This window comes from Cyclopterus lumpus, chromosome 7 (genome assembly GCF_009769545.1).
Source record: "Cyclopterus lumpus isolate fCycLum1 chromosome 7, fCycLum1.pri, whole genome shotgun sequence".
Lineage (NCBI taxonomy): Eukaryota > Metazoa > Chordata > Actinopteri > Perciformes > Cyclopteridae > Cyclopterus > Cyclopterus lumpus.
In genome coordinates, this window is record NC_046972.1 from 10,736,713 (window position 1) to 10,756,485 (window position 19,773).

Below are 19,773 nucleotides of genomic sequence, written 5' to 3' on the forward strand. Positions count from 1 at the left end.
ACATTCTTTTTCAATTGTTTAAGGCAGACCGGCATCTATTTATTAGGGCACTCTTACAACTTGCTTGTCTTGTCTGATCTACGACAAAGAACATTTACACAATTAGAACAGCAATACGTGTCATTATCACAGTGAGGTAATTTTTATATTAATCGGCAGCTATAGTATACAACCATGCGTTATGTAACATTGAGAAAAATCAAAGAGTGACAAAAAATAAAACAACATTCAAATATGTTCAGCAAACATGTACGCAGTGTAGTGTACATGATGAATACTGTACTTTAGAGCTAAAACTTGACGTATAATCCTCTCCAGGTCCAGCAGGTTACAGATGGAAAGACTATGGTGCCCTCACCATCATCATGGTGGGCATCGCCTTTGGCTTTCATCAGCTCTACAAAGTAAGTTACACCCTGCTTCTCCTGCTCTTTGGGATACCTTTCCTCACTGACTTTGTTTTCACAGTTAATCTTTCTTCAATTTGTTATACAAATTATTCTTTGCATCCTAAGATCTGTCAGTACTGTCTTCCTGATATTACATTAAAATTGGTTGGCTTAGCAAGTATATCATTTATGATGAATGAGGGTGCTAGAATAGAAGGCGCCTCTGCAGTATGCAACATCACTCTGGTCTTGTTATTAAAGCTACCCTGCTTTACGTCAAAGCATGATCTCATTTGGACCCCTTCTTTTTAACTTAACCTTCCCTCCTCCTCAAATATGTTTTTTCCTTTCAAAATATAGTTGCTAACACAGCACACAACCATTTTTTTTGACGTCCCACCGTCTAAAAATAATCACCCTGGTTTTTATCGGGCTTAGCAGCCCTTGAACATGAGCTCATGAGGCCCCTTGTCCCCGGTGACATTAATCCCATAGTGGTTGTTAGTAGTAGTCTGAGTGGCATGTGGAAGCCATTACTCTCGTTTTAGAGGAGGACAGGAGCTTTAGCAGTAGCTCTCGGCCCGGATGACAGGCCATTCTCCTCTGTGTGTGCAAGAGAGAGGAAGGGAGAGCGTATCATGTACTTGCATATGCCTACCTGACCCTGTCGGACATATTGACTTCTCTATAGATCCTGTTATGCCCTATTATTTCATCCTTCTTTACACAGCCTTTCATAAGGCTGCACATGCACATTCACGGTCTCCTGTCATTTCTTCCAATGTCCCTGCGGTCTTTCGCTGATGAAAACACACGCTGTACCAGTCCACTGTTCCCTACATGCAGCAGGGTTTGCCAGCCACTGGTCGTCTGGGAGGTGGGATTCCCTGGCGGGACGGCACAGGTTGCTGTCATGTCACCGGAGCGTAGCGCCAGTCGCACCATATGTCCAGGCTTCTGCCCATACTTTATTTATGTTATGGCACACCTTGTAAACACCACACTCCCAGCAACCCACTTATTAATTACTACGTGTTGACACTCATTTAATCTTTTTCGCTAAAAAGTGTTTATTACTTGCACTGGTGTGGCTGCTTGCCACCTGAGTTGGAGCGAAAACCTGGCTTAGGCAGCAGAGGGCTGCAAACCGGCTGCAAGGAATTAAGGGATCCTCATTCAGCCCGAAAACAAGACAACAAACACACATGTATGCCATTCAGTGGGCTCCTACAGGGTCACATGGACATTAACTTTATTTGGAGAGCTCTGCTCCACACACACTTGTAAAGGATTCATTGAGGCACTCACATGCTGTTAATCTGGTTAACACAATAGATAACAAACATTTGTCAGACATGCATATAACATGATATATATGCTAACTATAACAAACAGCTACGTTCGTTATAGATAAATCTGATCATTTAGATTGCCAAATGAAGTGTCTATTAAAAAAAACAGAACAATTGCATCTTCAAATAGCTTCAAATTGAGTTTAAAACTCAAAGATATTTAATGTACTAATTGTTTATCAAAAATGTTTATTCATTTTCTAACACCAGATGTGTGTAAATGCTTGTATCGGTTGCTTGGATACTCTTCATGCTCCTAATCAGGCAGTTTAGACAATGAGGTACTAGTCCAATAAAACAATGCCTTTGACCCTCTGCTTCCAAGTCTAGCTGGCCCTGTCTTTTGCTCATCTTCTGCCCATTCCCACCAGAGCAAAGTGTGATATTGTGCCATGCTTTTAATTGCAGAAATACATCCTTCCCCTCATTATGGGCAGCCGAGAGGACAAGAAGCATCTGCAGAGGATGGAGAGCAACATTGCAGCAATGAGTGGCACGCTGACACAGACAGGTGAAGATTAATATCTTCATCACTTTCTCCCTCCTTAACATTTTCCCTCATTTATCTGTCGCCAAAATCGGGGGCCCCCGCACGTTTTTAACAAATGAAGCCGCTGTCATTTCGCTTTAATTTGAAATTGCTTGTTTACTGTCAGGCTCGGGCTCAATTAATTACGTTTCGCTGAAAAGCTCTTAACCTCGGAATATTAATGAGCAGTTGGGAAATGACAACTTTTCTCCCCCCCGCCCCCCTCTCGCCCGCCCATCCTCTCTCCTTCCCCCCCCTTCCATCCGTCTCCCCCTGCACCAACCTCACTCCCATCCAAACCTCCACTGCTATCATCAACATCCACCCTCTTCCCCACGTAGGTTGCGAGAAAGTTCATTTTAATTTTGTGTGTGTGTGCGTGCGTGCGTGCGTGCGTGTGTGTGTGTGTGTGTGTGTGTGTGTGTGTGTGTGCAGGGTGTGCGTGCGGCATGGCACTGTGTGGCGTCTGGGCTCAGCACTGGCCCTAGTGTGATTAAGTGCACAGTGACAGGTGCGGCTCCCATGTTGGACAGGTGAGGAATCTCAACCTCGCTGTCAGACATGGAGAGAGAGAGGGAAGCAAGGAGAGAGATGCTTTCCGAGCTCTTCGTCAGTATAATTAAAAATCCAGGGAGGCGTAAATGAGAGAGGTACTCAGAAAAAGTTTGGTCTCGTTAGCAGTACTGTTGAACTCGAGTGTGTTTTCACCTGAAAGGTAACGATTTCCATTGAGATAAAAAAATCTATAAATATAAATATAATTTTTTTTATGATACTCAAAGCTGGTTTACACGACAGGTTAATAAAAGAACCGGAGACGAAGTAACATGACATTAAATCAAACATTAAATCAGTTTTGAAAAGGTGAGTTTTGATTTAATTTGATGTAATTGTAGAGCTTTGGTGGCATATTATGTAATTGTTGCTTGAATAATGAAATAATGAATCAAAATGTGTTATTTAAATCAAATGAATTCCCTTTTTAAATAGAATAAAGTCACATTAAAGTGTACATGAGCTGTGTGCACCTGTGTCTGTATGAGATATCAAGTGCAGTTAAAGGAGGTTTGTATAGTTCCAGGTCTGGTAAAAAAAAAAAACTGCATGAATTACCATCAGGCATGTGTTTGCAGGGTTTTGAGCTGCAGAAAGACAAAGAGGAGCCAAACAAATGTTTCTCACAGGCGTTATTCTTGACTTGGATCATAAATATACGACTGTCAGTTTCAATACAAGCATCCTTTGTTTGATTTTCCCTTCATCTCCAAATTAAAACAAATTAAGTGTGTTTGAGTTGAGAGCTCCCGTCACGGACCAACATATAACATATGGCTGTTATCATTGTATCCAGTCACACCCATGCTATTGTTTTCTGGCTGGCTTAGGTAGTTGGAGGGCAGCAGTTGTGTGAGATCGCGTGCGAGGTGTGTCACCCTGAATCTGATTAACAAATATCGGCTCTTTTATGGTCATTTTCTCCCAACTATGCAAACACATTTCCTCCGTCTGTTTCTCTGCCCATTCTTGATCTGCTTATCACTCCCTGGAGACGTGCCAAGTCACAAACCCTGTTTTGCTTGTCGGTATAGACCGGGTTTCGCAGTAAGAGTCCTCCTGTGCTTTGCAAGCGAGTAGGTGAGACTCCAGTGGGGGAAATAAAACATGGGTCCTTTCTTCAGCCAGTGTGGCGAACTAATTTGCTATGACTGCAGTAGCCAAGCTGCTATTGTAGTTAATGACTGTTGTAGTTAACAGTTGGGGAGAGGGGTTGCAATTACACTGAGAGTTTTCTCCCTCTGCTTTCCCTTTGTCTTCCTCTCCGTCTCGCTCCCTCTCTCCTCGCTGCACTGAGTAATAGCGACCGACTGCCTCGCTGCTGCCAATTGCTTGAACCCCCTTTTGTTAAAGTTCATGTATTTCTCTATTGCCGGGCGCAATGAGGTGATGTATCCTTTTGAATGGGGACCACATTAGTCTCTCTTGCCAGCCTCAGCTCAAGAGTAGGGGCCTTGACTCCCATTATGATTTGCCTACAACTTCACACAGACAATTAATGAATGGATCTTGGAACTACTTCAGCGCACCCAGGCTGTAATGGAATTGTGCGGCTGTTTGGCCACTCTTTGTCGGTGGGAGCCATATTGGTGACCAGCTGGCCATTAAAAACAGAGACAGGCCTGGACATATGTAGTGTACATTATATCGCGGTATTTACTGAATAATTTACTGAATACACAATGTGCACCCTCCTCACAGCAGCTGCAAGCCTCACACATCATCTTGTCTCCTATTCTCACACACACACACACACACACACACACACACACTGCAGCTACATCCTCCTTCTGATTCATGCCTGGCCAAAGTCATTGACTTCATTATTCTTGGCTTCATATCTGTGATAACTGGGGATATGAAGTTATGCATTTTTGTCAAGTGTCTGAACAGTACAAAGGAGTCAACTTTGTGGAGAGACATGAAAAGAATTGGACTGTTTGGCTGAAAATGCGGTGCCAGTGGTAATTCAGGAGGCACACAGCATTACAGGCTGGCCGCCTGACACACACATCTGGATAAGCTGTTTTGCGGCGAGGTGGAATTGGAGACTAATAGGGCAGCTCTTGGTTTAGCGTGCACACCCTGTCATAGTAACACCTTTTTTAAACATGGATGGCCGCGGTATTTTAGTTTTATTACCGTTTTCAGAAGGGCTGGTCACACTCGGGAGCTCAGACTGAGTAACTAACTCAAATTGTTTGCACAATGTGTTTTGGCCCAAACCAATGATCCTGCTCAAACTCGTATTCCATAGGATTCTGCACGCATGGAAAGATCAAACGCTTCTGCACCCCACCTATATTGATACAACCCCACCCATTTAAACACAGGTGTCACTGCGAGATATTAGCTTCTTTGAAAGATCAAATATTTTGTCAGTGTTGTTTTTTCAAAAGAAACACAGCCTCCAAGCCGGGCTCTGTGTTTTGTCCTGGCCTGGGCTAATGTGAGAGGAGGGTTCTTTACATCCCATCCAGCCGGCTGCAGCTCAGGCTTTTAACCATTGGCCTGACAACCTCAGCAGTGGACCGCCACAATATCTGTTGATGTTAATCCTATTAGGCTTGATTTAACACTTTACACGCCCATGATTTATATGAATGTTTATTGGTTTTCTGTAATATAATCAGCTCGGGGAAACTTAATGCATTGTTTGGTAATACACGCGTGACTGGAAGCAGGGGGCAACAAACTGTGCCCAGTGTTATTTGAAATCATACACCCTCGTCCAACACCAACACTTGAACTAATTCAATCTTCAAAGTCAATGGAAAAAGAACAATATTTATTAGGATTAGGGGGGACATTTTGTCTGGCAGCCTCCTCCCAAATGAGAGCCTTGTTTTTTCCTTTGTTGATCGTTTGAGGATTTAAGATGCATTAGAAGGCAGTGTCTGGGTGGATAATGGAAGGTTAGAGACTGTTATTTGATTTAAGTTCAGGCACTAGAGATTAATATCTCCATCCTATGTCCCCCCGCCCCCCCCTCCCCACCTCCCTTCCCACCCTCTACCCCAGCACCTCGGACTAAAAAGCTGCGACTTAAGTTACCGGATATTAGCTTTGATTACAATTCTTAGAGGACACCTTTGATCAGTGACACAAGTTGAGTCTCATCAGTTCTCTCATCGACGCTTGAAAGAAAATGTTTAGTCCTGTTGCAACAAAACAACATTGTCACGCAATCAAACTTCCTTTTTTATTGTATAAAGGTTTGCTGAATTTACCATCTTGTTCCCACAGTCAGCCAGCTGCAACAGACCCTGGTCTCTGTCCAGGAGCTCCTGATCCAGCAGCAGCAGAGAATCCAGGAGCTCTCACATGAACTGGAGGTAGCTACTAGCTCATCAGCAGCTACGCGCCCTTCACCACCACACACAGCTTGCAACTAGATGGAATATCAGTGATTTCAGTTAAACCTCTTTCACGTTATCCTACTCCAGATTTTAGTTGTTAGATGTTATAGATGTATTGGCACATTTGTTGCTGTTGGCGATGACCCTAAATGGTCTGGTTTGAAAACATGTGATATTATATATTTTCAACAATGAGAGGAAATGAGCTGGATAGAAGTTTGTTTTCAGTGGAGTTTGAACATGAAAGTAACCCTTCAAGGTCTGTTATGTATGATTTAATGTTTTTGGGAAAAGCTCGACAGGCACTAACTCTGAAATAGCAGAAGAGCTCAGTAAAAGTAAAGTTGCCAGTTGAAATCTCCAGATTGATGAGGAGAGAGAGATTTGGTTTTTCGAGGCCTTTGAGTACTAAAATGTCTTGCACTGCCCTGAGTCATAACTACCTATGACAGACAGCCTTATTATACTGTATATCATCAGAACACACAGCAAAAAAGTATGGTGCATCTCATCACGGGACCATAATCTTTAACCATATTGTCGTTCCTTCTCAGCTTTATGTTTATAGACCATTTTCATAATCTACTCTGAATTGTAAGTGTTTAGGTGAATCGGTTTGAGTGATTGGTCTAAAAACGTATGTGCAAGGATGAAATGTTGCTTGCTTTTTATAACACCGTTTATAAATCGCTTTATGATCTCTGGGCTCTAAAAAAATGCCTTGGAAGAGACAATCTTAGACAATGTTTTATGTCCACAGCTTGTTAAGCACATGGGTGTTTCACTGTAGCATCTGGATATCACAGGAAAACATATGCGGACACATCTGCTTCCGCACAAACGGGAAAGAAAAATATGAATCTCTTCCCCGAACGAAGTTCATCAAAAACTGACGACTCATAGCTCATTTTGTGCTGTTTCAACTTCTAAGCCAAACGGTCTCTGAGAACTGTGGAAAGCAGCAGCGCCGTCTTAAATCAGCATCTGTGAGGTAACGATCTGGTTTGACCCCACGCTGGTTGGAAATCTGAAAATTATAAAAGGTTTTCTGTCAGCCAGGCTGTTGGCTCCCTTCAAACAATGAGTTTCCTCCAGCTTCTAAAGGACAAGGGATGTTTTCTCTTTTCATTTGTCATTTCCAAATCACAGATTGGATTAAAAAGTATCTACTTCATTTGCTATGAGTGCCTTGTTGGAGAGCGGTAGTGTATAAAAAGTATAATTCACATCAAAACACCCATTAAACAAATCATAAACTCTGCCTTATTGCTATAGTGTTGATCTTAAATTTTCCCTGCGAGTCGGCACAAGGCCCTCTTGTCGCAGGCCACAGGGGAAATTGGGAAATTGTTTTCAGGTCCATGATGTTTGATGAGAAACACATGTTGGAGCTGGCGAGCTACTTATCATTCACCGTTTGCGGCTTTCGGGGTTTGCCTCACCACGCTGCTCAAAGTGCGCCACGCTTACTAATTATACCTCTCAACGCGGAAATGTGCCTTTAACCCGAAACACGTGGAGCCTCCTAGTTCCTCAGCTGCTAAGAAAACATTTTCTCCTAGGTTTGAAACCGCTCAATTGCGGAGTGCGTTTACTGTCCCTAAACTGTGGAGCTCATTATGGAAGTGAGTTCAGACGGACTGACTCATACACACACACACACACACACACACACACACACACACACACACACACGTAGAGAAAGAGCATGCACTGATGCTGTGCATTTGGACACGTCAGATTCTGAGCAATTCGTCTCTTTTTCACCACTTTCTCACAACTCTTCAAAGACATGCTGCTGCGTTCTGCCACTGGCCTTAAGGATAGATTTGCCCGAGGATGATTCAGCCCTAATGTTAAGCAGCCTAGTCTATTTCTGCTCCATTATCATTACAAATCTGCCTGTTAGCTGTGTTTTCCCTGCTGTCTCAACTCACTGATCGTTCTCTTTATTAGTGGATACTACATAGAAGATTAGAAACCGCCTCCTTGCTTGCGCGAGACGAACTGCCAGTGGGAAAGTGCATAAATAGAGTGAAATCAATTGCACTGTACCAGCGTTTCCACTCAAAAACACTCCTCTCGGGACTTCCTTTTGAAACTAATTCCATCATAAATATACATGTGTTACACGAAAACACACTGTCTGCCGGCAGAGTAACTGTGAATTAATTTGCCTTCAGACACTCTTAAACAAGCCTTGTTAAAGATCTTATCTTGTTGCTAATGGTCCACAGGCATTTATCTTCATTTAGCTAGATGCGTTGCCGTCCTTGGGTGCTGCTAGAGTTGATAGTCTTTTTTTTCTTCTTTCTGCTTGGGATTTTTTTTCTTTCTTTTTTTTCTTAAAGCACTTAGTTAACCAGCAGACAGAGGCCGACCCCTATCATACCCAGGCACCCACCCTAGAAATATTAGTGGCAAGATTTTTAAACCAGTTAGAGTAAATCTTTACTATATACAGTATTTACACACTAAAAAAACAAAAAAACAAACACCTCCAGCCAGCGCTGTGGTTGATAATGTAATACGTGCCACCTCTCTTCCAGGTTGAGTTGTTATTTTGATTTTGGTTGGTTGGTTCATTTGTTTGTGTATTTGTTCATGCATTAGGCTTTTTGCTATGTGCAGTGCCAGACGCAGAATTATGTTCTCCACTGTTAAGGCCACACAGAGCCCTGCATCTGTACATCAGGAAGGAAGTATGATAGAAGTCAAACACCACAGCGATGTGCACTCATAACGCTGAGTCTTTTTACTTTTAAATCTAAATTCAGTTTTGCACATATTGCCTTCAGGGTAAACTTGTTCCATGTAGTCTATAGAACTGGTGGGTGGAATTAATGTAATTAAAGGACATGAACATAGAGTAATAAATAGTCTATCAATAAGCCGAACACGTACTGTACGTAGCCAAGAAAGGCCTCTAAACATCTATATGTCCACATCCTCAGAACCAGCAGGAGAACCACAGTGTTAACATTTATTTTTATGCATTTAACTAAAGTCTCCAAGGAAATACAAAATGCATTCCAGTTATACATGCAATATTTATGGTTAATTACACATTTTAATGTACGTTTGAAATATCTTTTAATTAAATTCATAGATAAAGATACAAACGTAAACAATACAAAACATTTTGGATGCAATAATTTATATCCAAATATAAGAAAATACATTGCAAAATTGCATACAAAAAACAACTTTGTTATGATAAAAATAATAATATAAATAACTTTGTTATGATTGTTAAATTAATAGTAATAATAGTAATATAGAGGTCTTTATTGTGTGTTGCAAAGTTAAACATTAACTGTTGTATATCCACAGACCTGGAAGTATCTTCTTGATGACGGTGCCTTTGTAATCAAAACCGCTAAATCTTTGCAGAAGTTAAATATTTTGATCAGCAGTTTGTTAAAACATCCCATTGTACACACGCCGGTCTATTGGATATGTGTCAACACTTCAGGTGGGGCTTTTAAAGTCAGCGGCGTTTCTTTCAATCTTTTCAGTCATTGATACCCCTCCACTCAGCCTCCACCCAAGCAGCTAGTGCACTTAACACAAGATCCTTCCACTGTGTGTGTGTGTGTGTGTGTGTGTGTGTGTGTGTGTGTGTGTGTGTGTGTGTGTGTGTGTGTGTGTGTGTGTGTGTGTGTGTGTGTGTGTGTGTGTGTGTGTGTGTGTGTGTGTGTGTGTGTGTGTGTGTGTGTGTGTGTGTGTGTGTGTGTGTGTGTGTGTGTGTGTGTGTGTGCACTCTCACATAATCTATCTCAAAGCTGAAATCCAGTCCTGGTCCACCATTTAATTAGGTTTCTTCAGACTTAATAAGACATATGTCAGCGGTAGTGTTGTTGTCTTGATGTGAGATATTATAGGGTGCTGCTCGGTAGATAATGCACATTATGTAGCTGGCGGTTTAACAATTCTACTCTAAAGCCTTTTTTTCTCTCCTTATGTTAAGTGATATAATAATTTTCTGTTATTTGGAGAAATTTGCATATATCTTAAGTTGATTCTGTGCCTTGGAAGTCTTTTAGCTCAGCCCATACAGCAATTAATTTTTTTTTAATGTAAAATGAGAGAGAAGCAGAATCCAGCCTTATTATACGGGTGCCTTGGGGAGGCGAGGGATTAAGATGGTTCTAATGAGGTGACGGCTGTAATAAGAGTGTCTTCAGCAGGCCTCCAATGCACCGCCTCTAAAACAGGGCTCCTTATCAGCGAGGTTTAGGAGTCGATAAGAGCCAAAAAAGCCTCCTTTTCTGTCTCCCTTCACTTCTCCTCCTCTGCGTCCCTCCTTCCACTGTAAATGAGTCTGATCCCTTTCAGATGTGATTCAATTAATTTCTCTTAGATTTAATTACAAGCGAAAGAGTCCAAGTTATCCCTCTCCCCTCGATAGGGGGTCCACGCTTCCTAACAAGCTTCCTCTGGTGAGTCTAGCGAGTCTTAATTAGAGTTTTTACTTTTCTTTATCCCACTTTCTTCCTTGTCTTCTCCCTCTGGTCTCATCAGTCCAATCCCCTTGTTCTTGCACATGTTTGTGTTTTTATTCAGGAATGGATTGTGCATGGGGAACAATTATCTACATCACTGGTTCCCAATCTTTTGGGTTGAGACTCTTTACAGCCAAGCAATGCCCTCTCATGATGCCTGGTCACAAGTTACATTTGTCTCTGAGCAGTTCAATTGTTTGATTTGGATTGCTTTGAGCGCCCTGGGGAGAGACAACTTGCAATGGTTTTATGTAGTAGCAATGTTTTCTTCTTCTTCTTTCATCTTTTTAATAATCTCACAAACTCAGATTTATCTTGACCTCCATGTTGAACCTTTACTGTCTTCCCAATCATTTTGCAGTAACCCAAAAGTCTACAAAGCTTTGCAACAGCTGGAGTCCAGTTTTATCGTTGCATTTGACTTGTGCTTTGTGATTGTCTTTTTTTCTCCTCAAGACTTTTTTTTAAAAACAATCATAATTTCATAGCTCCCGCTGTCAAAGTCCTGCCTATCCCTAAAAAAAAAACTGTTTTTTGACAGCAATTTGCCATTCAAATACTTGGCTTTGAACCCCTGTATCATTTCATGCCACACCAGTGTGTGTCTGTGTGTGTGTGTGTGTGTGTGATAACACATGCCTTTTAATAAAAGACAAAAAGAACTAAACAAACTGCTCAGCTATGGTCTACCTACATGAATGTGGTCATTGTTCAAGATAAAGTCATTATCCAAAACACTGGACTCTGGCCTAATCCTTTCTAGATATTATGTAAAATTATGTAAAAACAACATGATTCACACTCACTGGGCTTTCTGAGCATTCAAGGCCATAAAGGTGTCTCTAGTATATATATCCTCTTTTCTGTCATCACCAGCAGTAGGCCGTTGGCCGATGTTGTTATGGTAACGAATAGCCTGACTACACAAAAACATGTGGCTTTTAGTATTTGCATTTACCATATTTGTTTACCTTGAACCCAATGTTCTTTTTTTATTATTATTTCATGTTGTTGAAACTAAGCACAGAGGAGTTGTTGAAAGATGTATATTGACTTTGTCCTTCAAATTCTCTCTCTGTGTGTGTGTGTGTGTGTGTGTGTGTGTGTGTGTGTGTGTGTGTGTGTGTTTGTGTGTGTCCGTCCTTGTCCTTCCAATAGGCATCGTCTTCAACCAACCGCGTCCTGGACAACCAAACAGTTGGAGAGCTGAAGGCTGAGATCAGCTCTTTGAAGGGCTTACTGCTGAGCAGGTAACAAAGTTATCCAGATCTCCGTCACAGAATAAAACACATGAAACAGTGCAGGTGTGTTTGTCTAAGGGCCAGCCACTCACTGTTTTCATGCACTTTTGAGATCCTGGATGCAGTCGATTTGAACCATTTGACAGTGTTAAACAGGAACAAAGCTCTATGTATCAGGTACACTTTGGCCACATTACATTGAAATCTAACATTAAAATACGTTTTGACTATCTACATAATCTCATGTTTCTCTTTTCGGTTATTCTTACTTTATTTTTGTGGATTTGCACACGTAATAACTGGGTATAGACAGATTCAAGGTTCAGTAGGTAACCTTGATTAAAATAATATTTGTTGGCATAGTTGCTCAAACTGTCATTATATCCAGACAGTAGTATAGTAGACAGATAATCTGTAAATAAATCAGGTTCCTCTGGCTCTTTTTAGTGCTCCTAATGGCATTAGAAAGATTCCCCTGCGCCTGAAGGAAAACAACCAATCAGAACTGAGGAGTCTCTAACGCAGCTGTCATTCACTGCTCCTGAAGCTCGTGATGGGAGATGTGGGGTACCTTGCAAATGGAGTTATCTGTTGTCTGTGGTCTTCATGGAACTGAAGTATAGAACCATACAGTGTGATTTTGGGATAGCGTCAATGCTGCAAAATGACAGATTCATTCCCAAACAAGGGACATGGTTAGTGTTTTAAGAAACCGTCCTCAGTGCTTCATAATAGATCAAGTACCCATGCCGGATTGATTTTACGTTTTAAACATGTTTATTTCTGCTGTAAAGTTGTGCATTTTAATTGAGATCGACTCGCTTCTGGGACCAGCCTCAAGTGGCCCTTTAAGGGAACTGATGTTTTTTCGCTTCATTTCTCAGCAACGCAGGTTTGACTGTATGTGTAGGGACCCCAGGAATAATAGCCAATGCTAGTGCTAGTATAGATCCTAAAAAAAAGACATCCATCCTATAAAATAGAATTGAGCGTCTAGCTGATAGAGTGGAACGGTAATTAATTACCTGGATGTGAAACATTGGAGTCATCTGGACCTGAGAATATAACAAAAATAGAAACTGTAGGAGTGGGCATAATATTACAGCCGTAACTTTTGGAAATTGTATGAAAAAAGGATGATCAGAAGAGACCAGAACATGTGTTAGGTGGTCGCTGGAGTCTGTTTGCACCTCACAAGTTTAGCTTTCGAGAAATGTAGCCAATGTAACACTTTGACTGTATTGTTGAGCATATAGAAGAGGAATGAACCCGAGAAAGAGCCGTGGAAATGTACGAAGTTGACCTTTTGTTAAGATTCATCATTTCTCAGAAACAATGTTCACATAGTTACTCAAAAACAATCGTCACACAACCGTCACAACCACTTCTACTGTGCAGGACTCTGCTGCTGATGCCCTGAAAAGTTTGTGCTTCCGTCTAAATAAATAAAAGAAAAGAACACAGAATGTCACATTGCTCTTCCAAATTGCTCGCACACTGAAAACATAATCATTAATCTCAAATATGTTTAATCTCACAGGCACTGGAGGTTATAATACTGATTGCACCATTTATTTTACTTCACAACTTGCTGCGGTCGATTAGCATACTGCAGGCATCAGCTGGTCTTCTGTGTTTTAATGCTGTTATTGGTAAGCAAAATAACCACACGTGCATAATTGCTCTGATACAACCTCAGTCTTTTTATGGGTGCACAATGACACGACACAGAAATGACTTCTGGAAAATTAGCTGTGTAAATTAGCTGATAACATATAGAGACTTTTCAATCAATCAATCTAATTTGTAAAATCCTATCCTACACACCTGCCACATGTTTATGCAAGGTGTAAAGTATTTTGTGTTGTTAAAGGCCTCATTGTCTATTGCCAGACATCCTCTTGTTCTTCCCATCTTTGTTCCTCAATCTAGGCCCAGCTCATTAGCATGCATGATTATGTATCAGTGTCCATAATGAAGCCTGAAGTAAGAGTGTACATCAGAAAACCGGCATGGACGAAAATTGCCTCAGAACTGTCTAGTTGAGCATGTTTTGTTCGCCTCGTACATTCTAATCAGCAATAATATCCCTTTGTCATTTACGTTCCTGACTTCATCCTGACTCTCACAATGAGTTTTCTGGCAAAGGCTTGAATCACAAACTAAAGGCTCTGTATCACCATCTGTCTTCAAGCGTGTTCCCTTCCTGTTCAAATGATCCAAATCATCTCCAAACTGTTGTTGTTTTTTTTAAACACTAAGCAGTGCTTATCCCATTACGATTCAACGGTGTCTTTTTGATCTTAAAAGCTGCAGTGGATGTAATTAAAAAAAATCTAAGCACATCTTTACCAGGTGTGACAAACATCTGGTGGTTTTGGGGGGGGGGAAAGCCATTTTCTGTGCTGTTATTACGAGAATTTCACAGGATGCTTTGTGTGTGGCTGCATGCTAAAATGTAAACTGGTGTTGGAGATATGTTCTCATTCAACACCTAAGCTATGTATAGTTCTGTGGTTGTACGCCCTATTGGCTGATTGTGGGAAAGTCTTTTCTCTCATATTTTGATCACGGTGAGGTTTTTGATCTTCCTCTCTCTTGTTTGCCCCCCCTTTCCACAGGCGACAATTCCCATCAACTCCCACTATTCCTAAAATCCCTGCATGGCAGATTCCCCTGAAGCCACCCTCGGCGCCCAGCTCGTTGCCAGTCAACCACACCAACAGCAGCAGCAGCGACATCTCCCCGCTCAGCAACGAGTCTGCTAGCTCCTCACCCATCAAAGATGGACACCACAGCCCCCAGGATGCACTGGGAGGGCCTGATGGAGTGAATGGTATCAACAGAGAGGACAGCACTGTGGGCGTGGGCACAACCCTGGTCCTGGACCTGAAGGATCGCATGGAGGTACAGGGGGAGGAGGAGGAAAAGAAGGAGGAGGAAGAAGAAGAAGAGGAGGAGGAGGAGGATGATCTTAGCCACGTAGAGGAAGAAGAGGACGGTGTAAGCATACAGACAGTGAATCGTCGAGGTGGGGATGGACAGATTAATGAACAGGTGGACAAACTGAGGAAGCCCGAGGGTGCCAGCAATGAGAGTGAGGTGGATTAGATGGCAGTAGAAAGCACAAAGACACTCTCCAAACACCGCTTCTCATCACAGCTTTGTTTCATTCTGCTCCTCTCTGCTCATGTTTTTTTTTTTTTTAATATAAAATCTATCTTCACTGTCTGTTTCCATTTCTGGTTTTCCAACATCTTAATCTTGAGCAAAGTGAGGAGTAGGCGTGAGAAGACTCAAAACTTACAAATATTGGAGTGTCTAGTTGACACACAGCTTACCTCGATTTACTTTTCATCATGCAGACTAAATGACTGCATGGTGAGCCAAAAACCACGGTGTACCGTTTCTTTGAAAGGAGAACTGACGAGCAACAGTCAAATGAGAATGACTTTAAAAGGCCGTATGCCGAACTAACCGTGTGTGACTGACTGCTTTTAATTTTACGATTTGATCAGATAATTCAAAGCTTTGCCTTGGTGTCCTTGTAATATGACTACTGTTCTTATTTAGACCTAAGAGGCAGTGCTGCACAGAATATCTCTCCTGTATAGTGCAGCTGCAGGTCAGGAGTCATATGTTGACACTTCAGTCTCAAAGTTACCGTGAGCTCCCAGAGAACCATTAGCAGAGTTTGTCTCCCTGTTGATGGCAATCGGAGAGGACAAGCTCTTCCAGGGCTGGAGCTTTTAGCCTCTTTTATGTGTCCTTTCGCATTGGTGTCAGTCTGTCAATAATTTACAAGGCCAGCAGGGTGGCATTTGGGTGAAATAAAAGCCCTGAAATTTGAGATTAGAATGTGATGACGGGCTTTGTTCCATACCGGTGTCAGAGTGCTCATATGCTCAAAGGAGGAAGATAAATGTCTCTCCCCCCGCTTTCCTTTTTCACTGTGGGACTGAATTGTGCATCGTTTGCGAGCGTGTTTGCGCGTGGCAGACGAGAAAATCCAGACTGTCTGCTGAGTTGTTTCTGCATCTCCAGCAGGGTGGCTGATTTGGTTTGTGAAGTATGTTAATAATCAAATGATCAACAAATAACAGATGTATTAGTTCATGCAGCTTGAAATGTCAAGGAGGCTAAAAGCGGAAATCTAATACAGAAAGCCCAGTTGCATTGTATTATTTTCCGTGACAAGCCCTGCGGTCCAAATTATGTAGGGCCTCCTACAGTGAGTAATCTTTACAGAAAACGGCGCCAATATTTCATAATTAAGCTGCAGTAAAACAACAAGGGCTGCCACAGATGGAAGTTGCACAACTTGTATCACTTTTCTCAGTGTGGAGGTGGATGGGGGAAAGTTAGAAAAAAAACATTGTCCCATGATTGAAACAGAAAGTAATAAATGAATACTTGACTTATTTAATTACTCACTCTGTACTCACTGTCTCCAGCTAACAAGGAGAGCCGATGAGTGAGAAGAAGGGATATCAGCTCTGGTGCCATTTCCACCTCCATCACATGGCCTTCATAGGAAGACAGAAAGGTAGAGGGGCACTGCTCATTCCTGTGTGACACCCATTTTAACCTACAGATTAAGTTGGGTGAGGTTGATTACGTTTCTGTCAACAACACTGCAGTGTGCTGTAAACTATATATTTTGTAATTTTGTAAAGATTAAGTTGTATGGATGAATAAGGTTGGTTAACGAAGTACATAATCAGGAGGTGTAACGCATGCTTCCACTGTAGAACCAGTGATTGGTCCTCTCTGTAATCTGCTGATTACTGTCTGAATGTCAGCCAAAATTGTACAAAAGTGTAATAAATCTGCTTTAGCTCATGTATAATCTCTCTTGTTTTAAATCCACTGGACACTAAATACATGCTGCTGTATGTTACTATTAAAGGGTAAACTTAGTATTACAGGGATTTTAAATGTTTATATTTTTTGCACAAGTATATATTTCAAAATACTACAGTAAAGAATAATATTCCGATTCTAAATCATAATTCAGTCAAATATACTGTATGTGTATGTCCATCAATCCTATTAACATTAAAAGAAAGAAAAAACAAACAAAAACTGAAATCCCACAGACCTTTAAGTGGGCTGTGCAGTCATCTTTTTAAATCTGAGCTGTTTTAATGTGGTTGTATGTTCAAGTGCAGCATCTGTGAATTCTACACGGTTGATCAATATATTTGTGGTTCCTGAGCTTTCTGTTTTTTTATGTCACCTCTTTGAACCAGCTGTAATGTGTCTGTCACATACAGATGAACATCACTAAGATACCTTTCAGAAAGTAAACATTGTTTTCATCTTTCTCACTGGAATTGATGAGTGACATAGTTCCACATTATATCTGTCAAGTGTTGTTTATTTGTGTAGTAGTGCCTTCTCAAAAAATACATTACATATGATGAAGATAGCCATTATAGAATTAAATGTACTTATATATATTTATATATATACACACATATACGTGTCTGTGTGTATATATATATATATATATATATATATATATATATATATATATATATATATATAATATGGGTGTATATATATATATATGTGTACATATGTGTGTGTGTATATATGCGTGTGTGCATATATATATATATATATACATGTGTCTGTGTGTATATACTGTATATATATATATCCAAAATGTTGGACTGAGTGATTGTTTATTCTTAGAGCTACACCTGTAAGTCGTCTGGTCATGTTGACTTTCATTCAACTGTATCCTCATGTTTGGTGGAATCAGTCTCCCCTTCCACAAGCTACGTCCTGATTGGATGCTGCTTTAGATATAATGCTAATATGTAGGGACTATACTGTATGAGAGACATAGGAGCCATAGCATTAATTCTTACTAGATATTCCCAAAATCTTACCTAAGGAAAGTGTATATTCCTTCATAAAGTGAATGTATCTGAACTGGCGCACAATTCATATTGAGTAACAATCCTAAGATTCTCAACTTCAGTCATTTGTTTTGAGGTACATTTTAGCAAAAGAGGGTGGATGCTGTTCACACAGGTTGCTGATAATCCCAAGAGATTTCTGGGAGCTTTGACAACACACTGCCAGTGTGTTTTCTTGATGTGCCATTTTCTACCATCTTTCTGATACAATATCCCCTTTTTCCACATCCAGGGAATTCTGAATATTGCCCTGCATTATCAAGTGTATTAATTTAATTTATCAGGGTCTCAATGATCAATAGCGTTTCACATATTGATGAGGTGTATAAACTTCTCTGAGGTTCGATACCACATCCCTTTGTAATCCATTAACCTCTCCCTGGAGTTCAGGCCCACCTTAGATTTATAGGGACCTCCTGTAATAAATCCACTTGTACATCATTTAGTGTCTTGGGGGATTTGCAGTGCATTCCTGTCCAGAAAGCGCCATCTATTCTACCCTTACATTCTCATCTACGTTTTAAAAGTCTTAACAACATCAACCAGAGTCTGCATACTTTTTCAAAACCGCTGTGCCCGTATAAATGCACATCCTGGGTAGAGCTGGTGTATTGGCCAGTAACCAGCGCCTCTCAGTGTGGTAGTGCAGGGCAGGATTGTTTGTCCAAAGCAACACCTTGGTTTTGACACCATTTGGCTCCCCGGTTGGGAGCCTTAACCTCATCAATCTTGCTGCTAAACGGAGAGCACTCAATAGGGTAGTGTATCGACGCGCTCTGAACTCCATTGTTCACTGGAACTGAGCACTCAGCAGGTTAGAGGGCTGAGTGTCTTCTTGGATCAATGCAAGGGTTGTTAGCCCATAGCAGCCAGTCAGAGGCCCACCGTGATCCGTCTGCACGCACGCATCATCTCTACCCGTTTAAAACTCCTCCCTGTCCTTAAGCGTTGATCCCGGTCCCGCTTTTGTTTTCCCATCACACGGATTCAAGATGGTTCACATCCCAGCAGCATCGGCCCAGTTCTTGAAGCTTCAAGCTCCACCCGACGCAGCTTTGTGACTTCTCCCTCCAAAGGGAATTGGTCCTGTAAAAGATTTGCATTGGAAAGGTCACGGACAATGCAGGAAGAGGAGGCCTGAGGAAGACATGCTCCTTTTTCCTCTTCCCTGTGAGATAAAAAGCATGTGGCATGCAGCTGGGAGCAATCTCATGTAAAACTTGATTTGTGACAAGGCCTGTGGAACTCCACCGGTTGCTTTACCCCTCTGGAAATATCCTTTTACTCCTCGGGAATCCTCATTTGGACTGATGTTATCAGCATCTGCAGTGAAAAGCTGTTAACCGCCTTCAAGACAAAGGTCAAATGGTGACCATTATACTTGTGACATCAGAATGTCATCGTGAGCATGTTAGCATGCTGCCGTGAACAATAAGCTCAAGTACAGCCTCACAGAGCCGAATGCATGGCAGCGGACTCTTAGTCGTGGCTTAATATTTCAACGTGTGATAACGATTGAGTGGGTTAGCAGGCTGAAACCTTTTCTCTACCTGATGCTGTTCCTCGATAGTGAGATCAGCTGTGAAAGTAAGGAAGCATTGGGTCACCTCCAAAAGCTCTCCGCGGCTGTCTCTCTAGAAGCAGCTTACCAGTTCTGAGCAGCCGCTGAACACTGGCTGCTTCCCGGGGAAAAGGAGAACATTTGACAAGCCAAGGTCACCAGGGGGCTTTGCCTGTATAAGGCTTCACTCGCAGGCCCCAGCGAACACTGCAAAGTCATAAAGCACTTTGTCATCACTCGCTATATAAACTCTCAACAATCAAGTGGGATCACATTCCCTCCCTCCCTCTCTGTGTGGCCTGTGTCACTTGATTTTTCTCCTGGCGCTGTTTCAAATCCAAATGGAGTGTGT

General features: G+C 41.6%; 1 protein-coding gene across 1 annotated transcript in view; it reads left to right on the plus strand.

Annotated features, from left to right (window-relative positions):
* Positions 1-16,774, plus strand: part of pex14 (peroxisomal biogenesis factor 14) — a 43,780-nt gene extending 27,006 nt beyond the window's left edge. The window contains exons 5-9 of the mRNA XM_034537585.1: positions 319-404; positions 2,150-2,252; positions 6,072-6,160; positions 11,848-11,939; positions 14,552-16,774. Of these exons, the coding sequence (XP_034393476.1) occupies positions 319-404; positions 2,150-2,252; positions 6,072-6,160; positions 11,848-11,939; positions 14,552-15,041 (860 nt within the window). The 3' untranslated portion in view covers positions 15,042-16,774. The remainder of the gene's footprint in view (positions 1-318; positions 405-2,149; positions 2,253-6,071; positions 6,161-11,847; positions 11,940-14,551) is intronic.
* The last annotated feature ends 2,999 nt before the right edge of the window (positions 16,775-19,773 follow it).